Raw genomic sequence first — 19,356 nt, 5'->3', positions numbered from 1 at the left:
CCGGGGAGATCGGACTCTGCCCCCAGCCCTGCACAGGCCGGGCCGGGCCGGGGGGATCGCTAGGACCCAGCAGCAGCTGGCCGGGGCACTGGCCCGGCGGCAGGAAGTGATTCGCAGTCGCTCCGCAGTGACTCCGGAGTCCGGGCTGTGGCCCGGAGAGGGGAAGCTCCAGCCGGGGGGGCACCGCTGGGAGGGAAGGTGAGAGAGACCCACCCCCACCCCCACACCCGGGCTGCAGGGGGGAGAGGGGCAGAGCCTCCAGCTCCCGGGGGGGGGGCACCGCTGGGAGGGAAGGTGAGAGAGATCCACCCCCCACACCCGGGCTGCGGAGGGGTGGGAGAGGGGCAGAGCTTCCAGCTCCCGGGGGGGGCACCGCTGGGAGGGAAGGTGAGGTAAGGTGAGAGAGACTCACCCCCCACACCCGGGCTGCAGGGGGGAGAGGGGCAGAGCCTCCAGCTCCCGGGGGGGCCACCGCTGGGAGGGAAGGTGAGGGAGACCCGGGCTGCAGGGGGGAGGGGCAGAGCCCCTAGCTCCCGGGAGGGGGCACCGCTGGGAGGGAAGGTGAGAGAGGCCCACCCCCCCCCCCACACCTGGGCTGCAGGGGGGAGAGGGGCAGAGCCTCCAGCTCCTGGGGGGGGCACCGCTGGGAGGGAAGGTGAGGGAGACCCGCCACCCACACCCGGGCTGCGGGATGGTGGGATTGGCCCTGGGCTGCTTCCAGCAGAGCTGGCTGCAAATCTCGGACCCGTGCCCAGCGGGGGGGGGCCGCCAGCCCCTGGGGGGGGCTGTGAGGAGAAGGGTGTGGGGCAGGGCAGGCTGGGATCGGGGTAAGATGGGAGGGGAGGGGTGGGGGAGGCTGGAATAGGGGGAGATGTGGGAGGCTGTGAGGGGAAGGGGGTGGGGGAGGTGAGGCTGGGATCGGGGGAAGATGTGGGGCGGGGGGGCTGGAATAGGGGGAGATGGAGGGCTGTGAGGGGAGGCTGGGCTCGGGGGAAGATGTGAGGGGGTGGGGGGGCTGGAATAGGAGGAAGATGTGAAGGGGGCTTTGAGAGGAAGGGATGGGGGAGGGGAGGCTGGGATGGGGGAAGATGTGAGGGGAGGGGTGGGGGAGGCTGGAATAGGGGGAGATGTGGGAGGCTGTGAGGGGAAGGGAGGCTGGGATGGGGAAGATGTGAAAGGGGAGCTGTGGGGGAGCTGTGAGGCGAAGGGTGATGGGGAGGGGAGGCTGGAATCAGGGGAAGGTGGGAGGGCTGTGAGGGGAGGGGGGCTGGGATGGGGGAGATGTGGGGGGGGGCTGTGAAGGGGGCGGGCTGGGATGGAGGAGGTGTGGGGGGCTGGAGGGACAATGGGAGAACAAGGAGACGCTGGCCGGGGACAGGAGAGAGGGAGGGAGGGAGGGATAAGGGGAAGGGGTCGGGAGAGATACAGGGGCAGCTCCCTCACTCCACGGTGCCCCACCCAGCAGCCACTGGGGATTCCTCCCTGCCCCCAAAATGGTACAATAAGCATTGCAAGTGGGGTAAGGGGAGCAGGGGGTTCCCCTGCAGGGCTGAGAATTTGCACAGCAAATATCCACCCTCCGCCTCCCCTCCTGCACTCTGCTCCCAAGTTAATACTTTGTTTCCAGACAATCTCGTTATTTGGGGCTCTGACTCCTGGGCTGATCGGGTGCTGGTGTGATTTCTGTGCAGGATTCGGTGTCACTCCAGAGTCACCTCTAGCCCTGGCCAGCAAGGGGTGGAATTGGGGGTTGGTTCAGTTCAGGTTCAGTGTTCGGTTCTGGTTTAAGACACCCCAAAACGGTTCAGTTGCCAGGCAGTGCCGGGGGGTGGGTAGGAGCAGCTTCCTTCGGTGGGGAACTGAATTGGGGACCTGTGTCAAGTGGGGCATTTGGAAGGAGGAGCTGCCCCGGGGGCTGGGTGGGAGGAGGCCCATCTAGGGGGGAGAAAAGTTGGGGAACCAGTTCCTTTTTCCTTGGGATTGAAGAGTTATCGTCAACTTCTGGGACCGGGAGCCCCCCGCTTCTCTCCCACCTCCCTCTCTGCTCCTTGGGGCTGTCTCCTCTTCTCCTTCTACTGGGGCCATCGCCTGCCTGGGTCTTATTGCTGATGAAGGAGAGAGCAGAGACGGTTTCATTTTATCTGATCACATACTGAGCTTAAAAACAGCTGAAACGTTATGGTGACCGATGACCTGTTTTCCCCCCAGTTCAGTTCAGATTCAGCGTCACTGAGTGAGAGAGAAATTATGGATGGAGTCTGGCTGCAGCTCAGTGTAAAAATACCAGTTCAGACTGGTTCTGGTTCGGTTCTGGTGCGAGTCCAGGCGGGCACGTGAAATCTGCAGCTGCTGCACTGCCCCGGGGGCTGCTGGGGCAGCCCAGGGAGAATCAGTGATGGAGTTTGTCTCTCTCTACTCCTAGAGTTGAGTTTTCTGGGTCAGACGCTGCTGCCTCCGGCATCGTGATCTGGGAGCCCAGACTTGGGAGAGACCTTCATAAATGCCCCCTCTGTGCCCAGCCCAGGTGGGGACTTTCCCCCGTGGCTGGAATTAGCCCCCCACACCAGCCCAGAGCCGGAGCCTCCAGGTGATGGGGAGAGAACTGGGGGAAAGTGCTGGGGACAGGCAGGAAAGTGACTTTTCGGGGACCAGTTGGCAAGTTTGTACCCGAGGGGAAGGGGCTCCCCGTGTGTCTGCGGGTCCCAGAGCAGCTGCCCTCAGGGACACAGCCAGGCTCTCACTGGAGAGCGAACGCCCCTGGGAACGGGACAGTCACCAGTTATCCCAGGCGGAGAGGAGAGGGAAGGGTGACGCTGAAACGGGGAGCAGGAACAAGGAGGAGAGAGAGGTTCCCAGCTCCCAAACCTGCCCAGATCCAGCCGCTGCGTCACCCCCATGGGGCAGATTGAGTGTCCTTGGAACAAGGTGAGGAGCACAGAGAGGAAAGGCCAGTGCCTGCCTCTGTCAAGTCACGGCCCTGCTGAGCCGAGGCGCTGCCTGGGGACAATAAGAACAGAGAAACAGCCACGCTGGGTCAGACCAGTGGTCTGTCTAGCCCAATATCCTATCTTCCAACAGTGGCCAATGGCCGGTGCTTCAGGGGGAATGAACAGAGCAAGGGATCATCGCGTGAACTTGTCATTCTCTCTTTGCTTCTCGCAGTCAGAGGCTAGGGACACCCAGAGCATGGGGTTGCATCCCTGCCCATCCTGGTTAATAGCCACTGATGGACCTGTTCTCCATGAATTTATCCAGTTCTTCTTTGAACCCTGTTATAGTCTTGGCCTTCACAACGTCCCCTGGCGAGGAGTTCCACAGGTTGACTGTGCGTTGGTGTGAAGAAATATTTCCTTGTGTTTGTTTTAAACCTGCTGCCTGTTGATTTCATTGGGTGACCCCTAGTTTTTGTGTCAGGTGAAGGGGGTAAAGAACACTTCCTGGGAACAATGTCCGGGGGAATCCACCCAAGCGGCTCCTTCAATTCTGCTTTTTTTTCTAGCATTTGTCTCAGAGCCTCTGTCCCTGGGAAGGTTTAAAATGGCCTCGGTGCATCCAGCCCTGGTGGGAGGGGCTGGGACTGTGTTGTAATGAAGGGCCAGAGGCTACAGGAGAAGCGTTTCAGTGGCTGCTGGTGGCATAAGATCTCCACCCCCGCGAGAGGCGGTAGCTGTGTCGGTGGGAGAAGCTCTCCTGAGCGACGTCAATGTGGGCCCCGCCAAAGTGACGGAGGCTTTTCCCAGGGTGGCAGAGTCTAGAGCAGGGGTCAGCAACCTTTCAGAAGTGCTGGGTTGAGGCTTCATGTATTCACTCTCATTTAAGGTTTCGCGTGCCAATCATACAGGTTAACGTTTTTAGAAGGTCTCTTTCTATAAGTCTATACTATAGAACTAAACTATTGTTGTATGTAAAGCAAATAAGGTTTTTTAAATGTTTAAGAAGCGTCATTTAAAATTAAATTAAAATGCAGAGCCCCCTGGACCGGTAGCCAGGACCCGGGCAGTGTGAGTGCCACTGAAAATCAGCTCGTGTGCTGCCTTCGGCACGTGTGCCACAGGTTGTCTACCCCTGACAGGCTGAAGAATCACATCCACATTTCGCTCCAGATCGTCCCGTCTTCCAGGAGACGGGGAAGAGAAACGGCTGTGGTGTAGCCCGCTCAGGTAGGAGATTTTCAGGGAGGTGTGTGTGTGTGTGTGTGTGTGTGTGTGTGGTTTGTAGAGAGGAGGGGCAGGAAATACACGGGGCGAGGCAGGGCTGGGACATGTTCACCTTGGGCCTCGTTTTCTGAACAGGCCCATTGGGAGGGGGCGACCATCCCTCCATTTCTGAACGAGGACACGCCCCATGGACTGGGCTGGGAAAATGACCAGATTCTCGGCGCTGGAGCCTGGACCCACTAGCCAGAGGCTACTGTGGACTATGCAGGTGGTGGGATGCTTGGAGCTCTGCTTCCCATATCAGCCTGTGGCTGGGAGGTGTGTGGTGAATGAAGAGACCCTGCTGGGAGGGACCAGGGGCTCCCTTGGCTGGCTCCTCTGAGCAGGGTGGGGGTGGGATTCTGCTTCTCCGTCCCTCCTCCATCGTGACGAGCGGGATTGTGGCTGGGGCAGCAGGCTCTGAGTGGAGGAACTGATGTTGTTTCAGATACCAGTGACCTTCGAGGAGGTGGCTGTGCATTTCACCAGCGAAGAGGGGGCTCTGCTGGACCCCACTCCAAGAGCCCGCTACAGGGACACCATGCAGGAGAATAATGAGACTGTGACCTTGCTGGGTAAGGGATTCCCGTCCCCTCATTTATTAAACGCCGTTGGGTCTGCATTTCTGAATCTGGTCAGGTTCCTCCCTGCCCAGTTAAATTGTAGGGGGAGGGTCGCATTGTCCACAGCTTCAGTGCGCGTGACATTTTCATCTCCATACCCCCTCCAAGAGAACAGGGGAGTCGGAAATCTAATGGACATGCTAATTCAACCCCGTCTCCAGCTTTCAAGGGTCCAGAAGCAGAGTATTGTCCTGCTTGTATAACTTCTCCTTCACCTTCCTCCTTGGGACTAGCTTCATCCATGGCGAGGGCTCTAGGGTCTGAAGGGTATGAAATAAGCAGGAATTTAACACCCGAACCGTGGGTGGGTGTGTCCGTAAGTCCCTCAGAGCTCACAGATCTTGAGAACTCCTAGTGAGGTAATGACAACACCCCCTGCAGACCCCAAGGGGTCTGAGTTATTACAATCCCATGTAAGGTCAGGCAAAACTCAGGGAATGTCCCTCGTGATAGATACTCTGCCAAGACTCCATGCAGCTGGACCGTGCCTGATTTCACCCCCTGTGCAGGATTTCCCATTCCCAAACCTGACCTGATCGCCCGGCTGGAAGGAGGGGAAGAGCCGTGCGTCCCAGATCTCCAGTGGGGACGGATAGCTCAGTGGTTTGAGCATTGGCCTGCTAAACCCAGGCTTGTGAGCTCAGTCCTTGAGGGGGGCTACTTAGGGATCTGGGGCAAAAATCAGTACTTGGTCCTGCTAGTGAAGGCAGGGGGCTGAACTCAATAACCTTTCGAGGTCCCTTCCAGTTCTAGGAGATGGGTATATCTCCTGTTAATATTATTATTTATTATTTAGGCCTCCAAGGAAAGGGAGCTCTTGAGGGGCACCCGCACAAGCGAGGGGTCAGGGAAACTGACACACACAGCACCAGAGATGCTCCAAAATGTGCCGTGAGCGAGCGCTCTCAGTTCTGCCCCATCTCACCCAGGTCAGGGCTGCAGTCAGCAGGTGTCGTATCATCACGGCAAATATCAGTCCTGGCTTCCCATCCTCCCTGACTTTACTTCCCTGGCAGCGTTTGGATGGGACATGGAGGCAGAATCCATTGTCTCAGGCTTGCATCTACACTACTGCTTATGTTAGTGTCACTTTTGTCACTTGGGAGTGAATAAACCAGCCCCCTGAGTGACGTAAGTTACACCCACATAATTGCCGGATGTTGACAGCAGTATGTCAGTGGGAGAGTTTCTCCCATCGACTTAGCTGCCGTCGCTCGTCTAGGCTGGAAAAAGGCCTCGTCTATGCTACGGAGTTTTGTCGACGCACATGATGCCAATGTACAGCCACCGCTGTCATTAAACCCCTGTTGCAGGTCCACACTATGCTCCTTGTGTTGGCAGAGCCCATCCCCGCTAGCTGCTCTTGCACCGACACAGAGAGCAGAGCACTGTGGGTCGCGATCCCACGGTGCAGCTGGCCGCAGGGTGCTTTGGGAAGGGCTTGCAGTGCCTCGTGGGGCAGGTGGAGCGTCACGTCATCCAGGTTTCATCCTGATATACCAGAACCTCAGAGTTATGGAGACCTCGGGCACGGGGGTTGTTCCTAACTCTGAAACATTCGTAGCCCTGAGGAAGACGTTACGGGATGCGCCTCAGGGCAGACGGCTCGGAGCAGGGGCTCACAGCAGTGTCTGCGAACCTCAGCGTCTTCACCTCCCACCTGTAAGCGGCTGCCCCATACGTAGCGAGTAGGGGGCTGGGGTGGGGACAGGCAGCCCAGATGTGCCTACCTTTTAAGCCGCAACGCAGGCACGGTGCAGTATTTGGTGGGGTTTTGTCTCCACTGCTGCCTGATTGCCTACTTCCGGTTCCACATGGTGTCCGGTTGACTGCTCAGTCTGTAACTCTGGCGTTCGTATCTACTGTCGATTGCCAGCTGGAGCGTGGGTGTGGGGGGGTGGGAGGAGGGGAAGAGTGTGTGACAGGGAGTGTGTGTGTGTGTGTTTGTGAGAGAGGAGAGACAGAGACTGTGTGTGTGCAGGGTACGTGTGTGTGTTCCTTCCCTCCTGCTGCAGCAGCCTGCCCTGCCTGTGTCCCTAGTGCCGAGGAGAGCAGGATCTCGCGTTAATGATGCTGTGATTCCCTCCGAGTTCTTCCGCAGCCTCCTCTGCCCACAAACCCAGGAGATCCCCCCTCCCCATAGTCCAGGCAGGCGTGTGTTTGCTGCCACCCTGCTCAGCTGGGCAGTAGCTCTGCACGCTGAGGAATTTCAGCGCTTCCGGGAGCTTTGAAAGGGGAGGGATGCAGGCCCGAGTAGCTGGAAGCAGGGCAGCGGAGTTCAAAACAGTGAGCTGAGTGGTCGCGGCGGGCATTGTGGGATACCTCCTGGAGGCCAGTTACAGTGACATAACGAATGCAGCGTCTACACCGACGCTTTGTCTCTCTAACTTTGCTGCAAAAAGCCTCTCATCGAGGTGGGTTTTTTTCATTTGTTGCCAATACAGGAGAGTTTTGCCAACAAACCTCCGTTGTTTTGTCGACAAAAGCTGCCTTTTGTGACAAAACTGTGTAGTGTAGACAAGCCCTGCCTAGGGAGAGCACAGACAGTGACTTCTGGCTGGATTGTCTCTCTCTCTCTCCCAGCAGGTGATGAGCGTGGGAGTGAGGACAAAGAGGAGAATCAACAGCAGGAAGCTCCTGGGAAAGTGGAACCTCAGGGGGCGTTTTTGAGAAGAGCTGAAGGGAGTTTTTCCCAGTGCTTGAAACAGGGAAATGCCTGGGGATATCAGGGCAGGGCAGGGAGGCAGCTGAAAAAACATCCAAGCAAGAAGCTGGATGAATCCATTCCGTGTGTGAGTCCCAAGAAAACGGCAGCTCCACAGATAAATCACAAGGAAGAAAAACCCTACAAATGTCTTGACTGTGGGAAAAGATTCAGTGTGAGAACAAGCCTCGCTATGCATTGGAAAATCCATACAGGAGATAAACCCTATAAATGTTTGGACTGCGGGAAAAGTTTCCGTCAGAGTTCACACCTTATTACACATCAAAGACTGCACCTGGGAGAAAGACCTTATAGATGCCTTGAGTGTGGAAAAAGTTTTAATGAAAGTTCATCTCTTACTAAACATGGGAGAATCCATACAGGAGAAAGACCCTATAAATGCCTTGAGTGTGGGAAAAGCTTCAATTTCAAATCAGCCCTTACTGTGCATCAGAGAACCCACACGGGAGAGAAACCCTATAAATGCTTGGACTGTGGGAAAACCTTCAGTGAGAACTCACATCTCATTAACCATGGGAGAATCCACACGGGAGAGAAACCCTATACATGCTTGGAATGTGGGAAAAGCTTTCATAAGAGGTCATCCCTTCTTACACACCAGAGACTGCACACAGGAGAGAGACCATTTAAATGCCTGGAGTGTGGGAAAGATTTTAGTGAGCGATCAGCCCTTATTACACACAGGAGAATCCACACAGGAGAGAAACCCTACAAATGTTTGGACTGCGGGAAAAGCTTCAGTCAGAGGTCACATCTTATTAACCATGGAAGAATCCACACAGGAGAGAAACCCTATAAATGCTTGGAATGTGAGAAAAGCTTTTGTCAGAAATCGTCCCTTCTTACGCACCAGAGACGGCACACAGGAGAGAGACCATATCAATGCCTTGAGTGTGGGAAAGGATTCAGTGTGCGATCGTCCCTTCTTACACACGAGAGAACCCACATGGAAGGGAATCCCTATAAGTGCCTTGAGTGTGGGAAAAGTTTCATTCAGCCATCCAGCCTTATGACGCATCAGAGAATGCACACGGGCGACAAACCCCATAAATGCTTGGAGTGTGGGAAAAGCTTCAGTCACAACTCCTACCTTGCTAGACATCGGAGAATCCATACAGGATAAAGACCATATCAATGCTTGGACTGTGGGAAAAGTTTTGCTCACAAGTCAGGCCTGGTTGTGCACCAGAGAATCCACACTGTGGAGAAGCCCTATCGGTGCTTGGATTGTGGGGAAAATTTCAGCCACAGATCAAACCTTACTAGACATCAGACAATCCACGTGGGAGGAAAGACCATATAAATGCCTCGACTGTGGGAAAAGTTCCATTTGGACATCAACAGTTGTTACGCACCAGAGGATACTCACTGGAGAGAGACCCCAGAAGTGCTTGGACTGTGGCAAAAGTTTCATTCAGATCTCGCACCTTACTAGACATCAGCAAATTCAGGGCCATCCTTAGGCATATGCGGCTGCGTAGGGCACCCAAAAATTTGGGGCACCCCTGGGTCTTAGTGTCCCCCCCCTTCTGCCTCTTCCTATCCCTGTTCTGACCCTTCCTGCAGGCTCCCACAGCTGGTGAGTCTTCCTCCGGAGGGGATCGAGTAACTTCAAAGTGAAAAAGCCTCCAGCCTGTTAGAGCCATCTGAGTGGTAATGAAGCCATGTCACAGGCATTTGCCAAACGCCAGGTATAGACAGACTGTCAATTTCTGAATTTACAGTTGGGTATCACTGTCATATTTACTCAGAACATGTCAGTCTACGGGACCTTAGTTTAAACTTTGCTTTAAAAATATTTCATTAGTGAGTTGGTGAAGATTATAAAATCACCACTCTAAACAATCCTTGCATAGATTTTTAGATGCACAATCTGAGTATTCATCTTTCGCCTTAAATGCTTGGATCTTCAGACATACAGTTTTTTAAATAAATCCTTCAGAAGACACCCCCTCCTTGTCTAAAATACGCATGCGAGTCCAGTCTGTCGTCAGGCATAGGGGCACCAGCTTAATAATATGGCATCGGGCCCTATAAATCCTAAGGACGGCCTGAAAGAATTCGTACTGGAGATAAACCTGATAAATGCCTCCACTGTAGGAAAAGTTTCATTGAGAGAACAAACCTCATTAGACTTCAGAGGATCTGCAAAGGCAATAAACTTCATAAATGCCTCCAGAGTGGGGAAAGCTTCAGTAAGAGCTCAGAGCTTAGCTAACACCAGAGAATCCACAAGGGCGAGAGACCCTAGAAATAGCTTGGCTAGATTCAATCTGAGTTCACGCAACAGGGAGACCTTGACCAGGCAAAGCTTCAGTAGGGTGCTCCCAAAGTACCAGCATGAGTAAATCCACCCGGGAAAGAAACCTCTGAGGGCTTGTCTACATCAGAAAGTTGCAGCGCTGGTGAGGGAGTTACAGCGCTGCAACTTAGGAGGTGTACACATCTGCAGGGCACCACCAGCGCTGCAACTCCCTGTTTGCAGCGCTGGCCGTACTCCCGTTTTGTCTCGGGTGTAGAGGATCCAGCGCTGGTGATCCAGCGCTGGTAATCAAGTATAGACACTTACCAGCGCTTTTCTTGACCTCCGTGGAATAAGCAGGTATCCCAGCATACTGAGGAAGCCTCTGGTAATCAAGCTGGTCTCCTTCCCCGGCTTGCTCTCGCGTTCCCCGAACCCCGAGCAAGCAGGTCTCCTTCCCTGCGGTTTGCAGGGTGGTTCGGGGAACGCGAGAGCAAACCGGGAAAGGAGACCAGCTTCGCCGCGGTTTGCTCTCGCGTTCTCCGAACAAGCAGGTCTCCTTCCCTGCAGTTTGCAGGGTGGTTCGGGGAACGCGAGAGCAAACCGGGAAAGGAGACCAGCTTCGCCGCGGTTTGCTCTCGCGTTCCCCGAACAAGCAGGTCTCCTTCCCTGCGGTTTGCAGGGTGGTTCGGGGAACGCGAGAGCAAACCGCGGCGAAGCTGGTCTCCTTTCCCGGTTTGCTCTCGCGTTCCCCGAACCCCCCTTGAAGCCGCCCAACAGCGCTGCAGTGTGGCCACATCTAACACCACTTGCAGCGCTGGTTGCTGTAAGTGTGGCCACTCTGCAGCGCTGGCCCTATACAGCTGTACTAATACAGCTGTAACAACCAGCGCTGCAAAATTTTAGATGTAGACATGGCCTCAGATGTCCTCATGGTGGCAGATGCTCCAAGTGAAGCTAATGCTGTACTGGGGGATCAAATACTGAGGGACCAGAAGGATGGGTTTTGTGGGGGAAACCGGGGATTGAACTAGGAAGCAGGGGGATCCGTGTGCTGGGGCAGTCGAGCATTTGGAGACTGTGGGATAAGAAAGGGAGAGCACAGGGGACAGAGAAGTGCTGGTTCTTAGCATTCATTCCCTTGGTACCTTTGTGACGGGTTTCCCCAGGGTGCAAGCTGGAACTGGGGTCCTGCTGAGCCCTCTGGCATGCCAATCTGGGTTCCCTTACTCACTGAGAGAGAGAGAGATTTTAAGTAATTATAAGTAGTGTCCCGGAGAAAAACTCAGTTCTCGCTTTTTGTTTGGGTGCAGCAGAGTCAGATACTTTATTCTGTTTAGCAGCTACAGCAGGGAGAGAGTGCACTAGGACATAGGGTCTCCCCTTCCTAGACAGGTCTCTCAACAGGTAAACAATTACAGCAAGCATTTAGACTTTTGTTACAGACAATAATAAGCAACAGCTGCATTTTGTTTATACATAGGTCATCCTGATATCTTGTCTTTCTCACTTAAGAGATGCCAGTCTACATATTGTATTATCTCCACAAGGTTGAAAAACAACTTCTCACACAGTTCTTTTCCACTTGCCTCACACAATCCTCGCTTCTACAAATCTCGCGTTAGTAGGGTTACAGCTAGCCTGACTCTGGCTAGCAGAGACTGTCATGCATTAAGATCCCCTACAAATCCCTGTCAGTTCTTTCTGTACTTCCACAGTAGTGAGCGTATAGATCAAAGCAGATCACCATGAGAAATAAAACAAGACACAATCTAAGCCGTATAAAAGCGATAGGATTTGAATCAAGCAGTGTCTCGCCCTGCTAGCTAGAACACGCAGGTTACAGTTTTGCGTACACAGGCAGGAATTCTTCTCTCCTGCCTGGGACTCCCCCATTCCCCAGTTCACTCTTGGTTCCTGAGGTGTTCTCCGGTGTTGAGTTGTAGGGGGAGAGAGGCCCAGTGGTGATGTCACTTCCCCATTTGATAGCTTCTTGCAGGCAGCGGGAACGTCTTCATTTCAAGCCGAGCCCCCAGCAGGAGTTTGTGGAAAAGTACCAGCCACAAGATGGGGTCCAGTATCACATGATCTACTCACATGCCCTTGCAAGCTTGGGTGAGTTCTAGCAGCCGTTACTCATGCCCTGGCTGAAGTGTCCACAGGAAAGATCAGCGGGTGAGGATAAGCTTTTCCCATAACCCCCTGTTTTTGCTGATGGGCCATTCAACCTGAATAGGCCTTTCACAATGTGCTGGCTAGACTGGAGGTAAAGTGTTTTGTGTTACTCAGGAGCAAACACATTTGAAATACAGATTATAGAATATCAGGCTTGGAAGGGACCTCAGGAGGTATCTAGTGCAACCCCTTGCTCAAAGCAGGACCAATCCCCCACTAAATCATCCCAGCCAGGGGGAGAGGCTGACTGCAATGGGGAAGGAAGTTACTGCCCTGCCCGAATGATCCCTGCAGTGATGGGAGATATCGTCAGGAGAGGGAGAGGGCGGGAGGTGCGGGAACAGAGCTGGGAACCTGGGTTTGTGATCAGAGCCAGGCAGCTGAGGCTGAGAACTGTGAACTCCCTGCATCAGAGCCAGAGCCAGACAGGACTTGGCCTAGGAGTGTCGTGTGAAGCTGCCCATCTATCACAGTGTCCTGTGTGGGGATGACAGAGACTGTCTCTGCCCCACTCCCCCCACTCTCATCCCTCCACCCGGAGCTCTGGATTTCCTGCTTTCTGGGTATTTGCTTTTGTGCCTGGCTTCCAGTGCCGCTCATGGCTCCTCGGCATGTCTCTACTGGTTTACAAATGTTGCTGGTTCTGCCGGGTGTGGGGCACAGCCAGGTGCTGGGCTGGGGCTGAAAGGTCCCACGCTGGGCTGCGTGGGACTGGAGACAGGCGTCCGTCTTTGTTCCTCCTTTGAAATAACCGAGTAGAATTTAGTTTCTTGCACTCCCAGTGTCCTGTGCATTCACTGCCGACCTGCTCCAGAGCTAAGGGGAAAGGTAAAGGCCACGCAGTCATGGTCTGGGATGGAAATACACAGCGAGGTCACCCAAAGAACCGCATCCCTCTCATCGGCTCCTCAGACTCCCTATAGAGATAAACCTCACTCAGCTCCTGTGCCTCCCCCCGACCCGAGCACAAACCAGGAACATCTGCCAGGATCCGTCTCCCCCATCCTGGCGTAAACCAGACGCAATCCCACAGGAACCCCTTGACCCGTTTACACCCGCGTGAAGTTGTTGGGAGAGGAGAATCAGAGCACTGGCCTCTAGGTGTGTTAGCAGGAAATACACCGACACAGAGAGATTCTGATCCCCCAGCCGGATGTCAGCTCAAGGCCCCTGTCCTCACACCGAACCGTCTGCCCCACGGTAGCTCAGGCTCATTGAATCAGTGGGGCCATTGGCAGCAGGATGAGGAATGGTGAGTACGATTTTGCAGGGCTGGGAATTGAGATGGCCAGGCTGGGGAGTTTCTCTCTGCTGCTTTTCGGCCTGTTCCTCCTCCTTTCATTCTCGTCTGACTACTCAGTAACTGTTCCCACCAATCCCAGGATTATTGTTAATACCGTAGCAGCTAGAGGCTGCACCGAGGGCTGAGGCCCTGTTGTGCCTGGTATTGTGTTACACACACAGCGTGAGGGGGAGCTCCTAAGGGAAGGAGCTTCAACTCTGAATCTACAAACCAACCCAAGTCACGATTCTGTCGGCGTCGGGCGCATCTCTGTGCCCTTAAACCAGGGTTTCAGCTTGCGAGGTGTGGGACAAAACCAGATTCTTCTTTCCCCAAAGAGTGCAGAGCACAGCCACAGGGAGTGAAAAAATCCGCTTCTCTGGCCTCAGTCATCTGAGTATCGGAGAGCTTGGAGGACTCCCCTCTACACGGCCCCCTGGTCCAGCTCCATGACTGGAGAACTGCCATCTGCACCTTCCTGCCCCTCATCTCTAGGGCCGCTGAAGCTCCTCCCCAGCCCCCTTTACCATCTGCTCTGGGGTTATTAAAGCTCCTTCTCGGCTCCTGTTAACTCCTTCCTACCTACTGTCAACGCAGGGTTAACAACTGTTCTTTGTCTCTCTCCCCTTTCAATTTCCCAGCTGCCCTTGTTGAGGGCAGGGGCCTGGGATTTGCTGTCCCACTTGGTGGGGTCGCCCCGGCTTGTCGCTGTGATGAGAGTGAGGGGTTTACTGAGAGGCATCGATGTCCAGCCCGTGGGCCCTTGGGTGCTGGGTGGGACCCAGGACACCGGAGAGTCCCCAGCTGAGCCCTGCAGGGTGAGACGCTGCCCCGGGACTAGGGGGGTTTCTCGCCCTTGCTGGGTCCTAGTGTAGACAAGACGCTGCTGCCGGGATGGACCCGAGCCAGGACCCCAAAGCCACCCACGCCCTATTTTGGGGACCACGGCAGGTGGCTCCTCACTCCATTTGTGGGAACTATGACCCCCCCTGCCCTGCCTGAGGGGGTTCCCCCCCCGTGCCACTGTCTGGCAGCGCCTCCCACTTGCTGCCCCCCAACTCCTGCCCCCCACCCCGGAGCCTGCCCTTTGCCCCCCTCCGCCCCCTGTTTTACCCTCTCGGGTCACGTTTTGGCTTCTGCACCCCCCCCCGGGGATTTCAGGGAGCCGATTGGGGGGCGGGGCGTCAGCTGCTGCTACTGAGGCTGCTCCGGAGTCCGGGCAAAGTAGCCAATCCGGAGCGGAACCGGATTGTGTCTGACCCCACGTGAGTCAGATCAGCTGCTTCCTTCTCCGCCCCCGTGCGAGCAGCCGGCCTGGCCTGGCCTGGCCTGGCCCGGCTGGGAGGGGAGCGGGGACCCAACTGCACCCCCTGGGCCTTCGGGGGACCCCAGGACCTGCCGGAGGAGCAGAGGTGAGGCTGGGGGGGGCCTGTGGGGGGGATTGGCGTAGGGCTGGGGGAGGGGCGGATGTGGGGAGTGGCAGATGGGGGGGCTAGAGGAGGGGCAGATCGGGGGGCTGGGGAGGGGCAGGATTGGGGGTTCCCATCAATGTGGACGCAGAACTGATGGGGGAGGGGAGAGGATTGATTTGGAGTCGGGGGCCAGATAAATGTCTGGGCGGCGGGCCAGGCAGATGGGGGCGGGAGCTTGTGTAGAGAGACAAAAATCACTTTACTCACTGCATGGGGGTAAGGGGCAGCTAATTCTCACCCACCCACTGGAGGTCAGACACCAACCCCACAACAGACTCTTTAAAAACCCCACATGATTTGAGGGATCATTTCCCTGATTTCTGGCAGCTGACTCAGGAGTTTTGACCCATCCAGGTTGGTCCATTTTCCCCACAGACTCCAGGGCCGTGACTCTCCCAGGGGCTCCCAGCAAACAGCAGGAGTCCGTGCCAGGAAGGGGATGCGGCCAGTGGGTGCTGCAGACAGGGGCTCAGGAAAGCTAGATTTACCCTATGCAGGGAACCCGGGAGAAGTCTCCAGGGTGATGCTACTTGCCCCATCGCTCTGGTGCATTTCACACAACCTGCCCCCTAGGCTGTGGGTGCAATTTGTGTCTCAACCGAATCATCCAGTGCTGGGAGGGGTCAGCTACAGATGTCTGCTGCCCTCAGTGCAGACAGGCTGTGGCACAGAGAAACCTCCAGCTGGCCACAGAGCTGGCAACTTCCAGGGTTGGTGCCAGCTCCAGCGTGGGTACAATTGAGAAGCTCCTTCTGTTTGCAGGACGACATTTCTAGTGCTCAAACCTCGGCCCCCACACTTGGATTGCCCTGAAATCCGCTGGGTCTCCTGGGGTGAGGGCTGGGGCCGTCACCACGTTAGGGGTCATTTGACCAAGGGGTTCCCAAGCTATTGCCCCTCCCCAGAAAAGCGTTTCTGGAAGTGGAGGGATTATGTGACTGTTTTTTGTGGGCACCTGGGGAGTCCAGTCATGGCTCTGATCAGACCCCAAAGGGTTTGGCTGCTCTTGCCCCCACCCCTCCACTAGTGCCTGACACCCATTAGCTCCTGGAGAAACAATATTAAAAATGTTCCAGTCCATGAACAGTTAAGCTCTGTGGAGCGGCGGGAGCCTAACGGGGCCGCCCTTAGGATTTATGGGGCCCTACGCAGTCTTATTGTGACAGCAGTGCAGGGGCAGGGGCGGGAGGAGGCAACAAAGAATAGCGAGATGCCCAGTCCGTCTCTCGGTGGCGGAGAGTCACAGTTCCCTGCAGAGACCCCAGACCCTCCCTCCCGCAGCCTGGATGGGCAGAAGGTACCTAATTAAAAGCACTAAACTTGGGAATAAAAAACTGTCGGTCACGGGTATTTTGATCTGCCCTGAAGTTTGTCAGATATTTATTTGCAAAACCTTTGTAGTAAGGGGGAGTGGGCCGTCCTGCTGAACACAACATTTGATACTACAGAATGCGTGATGCAGCTCTCCTCTGTGCTGCATTTTCTTCATCAGTGTTTCTAAGCTGGTGTTATATTTTAAATGGACTCTTAAGCCTTCAGAAAGGAATCAGTCCAGATTCCTACCAGTTTAGCTCACTGAAACAAAGACATTATCTTAAATTAAACAGTCACAGGGGTTTAGTGTGTTCAGAACAATGTTCATTGCGTTTAGAAAATGGGAACACTCATTTACTGTGTGTGATCTCCATAACAAGAGATGTGTTTCTGAAATTTCACCAACTTTAAAAAATATGTTTCCAAAGCTTTTAGGCATCAAAAGGATTTTAGGTCTTACTAGGTACTGATTTGGCTGGAGGGTTCTTTTAAAAGTAGCTGATTGGCTAGTCAGAAGGAAAAGATTCCCAGGCACCGCTAAAGATTCCTAGGCAGCCGGTCTGCAGAAAAGGACCTGGGGGTTACAGCTGACGAGAAGCTGGATATGAGTCAGCAGTGGGCCCTTGTTGTCAAGAAGGCTAATGGCATTTTGGGCTGCATTAGAAAGGGTGTGTGTGTGTGTGTTCCTCTGTCATAATAAAAACATTATGATGTCAGCTAATAGTGGCAATGCAATTGTAAACGTGACGGAATGAAATCTCATCTCCCGTATCCTTTTCCTCCCTCCAGACGCTCAGCTGCCGGAAATGGAGAGCGACTGGTGGAAGAGGCTGTGGTCGTATACGAAGGGTGAGGGTTCACGTGGTGGTTCTATATACACCTATGGAAACATCCTTGTTAAAGTAACGTGAACTCACAACTCAAACACGCACTGATCATCAGGAAGATTGTCACTGACCAGCCCCCAAACACCTTCTCTGAGCCCGTGTGACTCTGCGATGAAGTTGTATTAAAGATCTCTGTGTGTTTGTTCTCCAGCATCCTCCCTTCCCTTTGGGCTGGGGTCTTTCTGAGCTCTCCCTTCATGCGGCTCCCTGCTCCCAGGCTGGGCAAGGGGCTACCTCCCAGGATATTGACCTTACTCTCGGGTCTGGAGCAGTTCCCCCCGGTGCCCTGTCCTCCCCTCTTCTCCCAGGACAAGGAAGAAAGGACCAGCTGGGGGAGGGGGATCCCTAGGGGGGTTAAATCAGTGTCCAGCCTCCTCCTCAGCTCCTCTACCTGCAGATTCAGTCTCTCTCCTCCATATCTCTCCCGTTCTGTGTCTGGGTGTGAGACAGAGGAATCAGTCAGGTGCCCGGGAGCTCCCTGGGATCCAGAGGTGTCCCAGCCAGTCCAGGGCTGCCAGGGAGTGTGAGGAAGGGTCCCAGCCTCCCCCAGGGCTGGGCTCTGCCCTTAACCCTCCGCTTTTCTCTCCCCCTCAGCGAACGTGACTCTGGATCCAGACACGGGCCATCCCATCCTCATCGTGTCTGAGGATGGGAAAAGTGTGAGACGAGCAGACACGTTGCAGGACTTGCCTGACATGCCGGAGAGATTCGACACAAGTCACTGTGTGCTGGGCTCTGAGGGGTTCACCTCGGGGCGACATTACTGGGAGGTGGAGGTGGGGAATGGGAAGTACTGGGCTGTGGGGGTGGCCAGAGAGTCTGTGAGGAGGAAGGGACGGATCAGCCCTCGCCCTGAGGAGGGGATCTGGGCTATGGGGATACACGGGTGTAAGGGACAGTGTAATGTGTACCATGGTTTCTCCACCCCTGGCGTCCGTTTGATCTCGAGTGAGACCATACAGAGGATAGGGGTTTCCCTATATTACGAAGCGGGGGAGGTGGCATTTTTGGATGCTGATTGGAAGTCTCTGTTGTTCTCCCTCCCTCCGGCCTCTTTCCATGGGGAGAGGATCCTCCCTTACTTCTGGGTGCAAGGATCCCTGCTCAGACTGTGTTCTTGAGACAAGGGGGTGGGGAGACAGAGAGTGTCTCCCTGGGAATGAGAAAACGGGTTTCTCTAGCCTCCGACATCCCAACCCCCGTGGCCCCGGAGGGCTCCCATCTCTCCAAGCCCCTGGACCTCTCCTCTCCCTGAAGGAGCAATGCTCAGCATGCCCATAAGGACCCAGCTGGGACCTGGCCAGAGAATCTCATCACAGTGGGTGTCCCCTGGCCCGTTTCCCACTGCGCTCGGTGCCTCTGGAGGCTGCCCAGGCTTGGAACCAGCACCCCAGTCGGTCCAGCACCGCCCAGGAGCGGCCACACCTGGCACGGGGCCCCCCTTAAATCTTTGGGCCACGGAGCCCCTGGCTGGGTGACTTCTGTGGGGGAGGAGTTTGGGGGTTGGAGGCAGAGTTTTGTAAGGGGCTGTCAGAGGGGCAGCTGCTGGGTTTCAGTGATGGGATTTTCCGATGCACCCAAGTCCCCTTGTAATTCCCTGCGTGGGGTCCCTCCCTGCGGCTCTGTTGGAAATCCCAGCTGGGCAGTGTGAGCTCTTCTCCGCGTTCAGAGCAAGCTGGATAAAGATCACGCCGTACGACATCCTTGGGTTTTATGTCATTGGTGGCTGGCTTGTTAACCTCCCACTTGCTCACCGAACCCTTCTTGCCGTGGGGCTGGATGGCCACGGTTTAGCTGATGCCTTTTCAGTGGCAACGGGTCCTTGTGCCTGGCTACTAACCACCCCACGGCATCTCCAGGGGAAGGAGGGGGCCTGGTTCTTAGTCACACAGACGCCTCTGCCACCAGTCAGGCAGTGCAAAAAGTCCTTTACTGCATTACTGTGTGTGTCACTGTAGTGTGTAGGAGTCCCAGTTACGGACCGGGACCCGTTGTGCTAGGAGCTGCACAAATGCAGCAAGAAAAGATGTCCCTGCACCTGGCAGCTTCCAGTGCAAGCCAAGTGCCCAGAGCTGGAGACAGACCAACAGAGGGGGAAGGGGACATTTCTCACACCACAAACCCCCTCTCCCAATATCTATAACACACCCCAGCATCAAACACTCTGCCACCACCTCCGTGCTCCTGGATGCTCTGCTGTGCTCCTGGCTAGGCTTGGCTAATGGCAAGTTTGTTTGGTTTTTATAGACTATTTTGACAGAGAAGAGCAACATTCATTTTTAAGCTGTTTTCTATTTGATCTGTTTACATGTTTTGCACACTTGTGGGTTTCAAGCATTGTCAGCATTCCCGGGGGAGGGCAGCAAAGAAGGGCTGCTCAGCCCATCGCTGTTTCCGGAGAGATGCTGACAGGCAAAAAAGTGGGAGCTTGAAAACCTTC

The 19,356-nt window shown here is 55.1% G+C and overlaps 2 protein-coding genes across 10 annotated transcripts; both read left to right on the top strand.

Annotated features, from left to right (window-relative positions):
- The first annotated feature begins 78 nt into the window (after positions 1-78).
- Positions 79-19,199, top strand: LOC127039447 (thaicobrin-like). Of its 9 annotated transcripts, XM_050933207.1 has the most exons (7): positions 79-198; positions 3,968-4,160; positions 4,293-4,475; positions 4,645-4,771; positions 12,995-13,213; positions 16,819-16,878; positions 17,511-19,199. In XM_050933207.1, the coding sequence occupies exons 5-7, from the start codon at positions 13,204-13,206 to the stop codon at positions 18,035-18,037; spliced, it is 597 nt and encodes a 198-aa protein (XP_050789164.1). In that variant the 5' UTR covers positions 79-198; positions 3,968-4,160; positions 4,293-4,475; positions 4,645-4,771; positions 12,995-13,203; the 3' UTR covers positions 18,038-19,199. The 9 variants fall into 9 exon arrangements, with proteins under 9 accessions (XP_050789164.1, XP_050789157.1, XP_050789160.1 ...); XM_050933200.1 differs by lacking the exon at positions 4,293-4,475; XM_050933203.1 differs by lacking the exons at positions 79-198; positions 4,293-4,475 and adding an exon at positions 271-294.
- LOC127039723 (zinc finger protein 665-like) lies at positions 7,717-9,492 on the top strand. The gene is given in 1 exon segment (XM_050933580.1): positions 7,717-9,492. A coding segment is annotated over 1 exon segment (1,131 nt). The 3' UTR covers positions 8,848-9,492.
- Positions 19,200-19,356: the final 157 nt, after the last annotated feature.

This window comes from Gopherus flavomarginatus, chromosome 23 (genome assembly GCF_025201925.1).
Source record: "Gopherus flavomarginatus isolate rGopFla2 chromosome 23, rGopFla2.mat.asm, whole genome shotgun sequence".
Taxonomy (NCBI): Eukaryota; Metazoa; Chordata; order Testudines; family Testudinidae; genus Gopherus; species Gopherus flavomarginatus.
The sequence above is the reverse complement of the archived record's forward strand: the minus strand, read 5'-3'. Positions and strand labels throughout refer to the sequence as shown.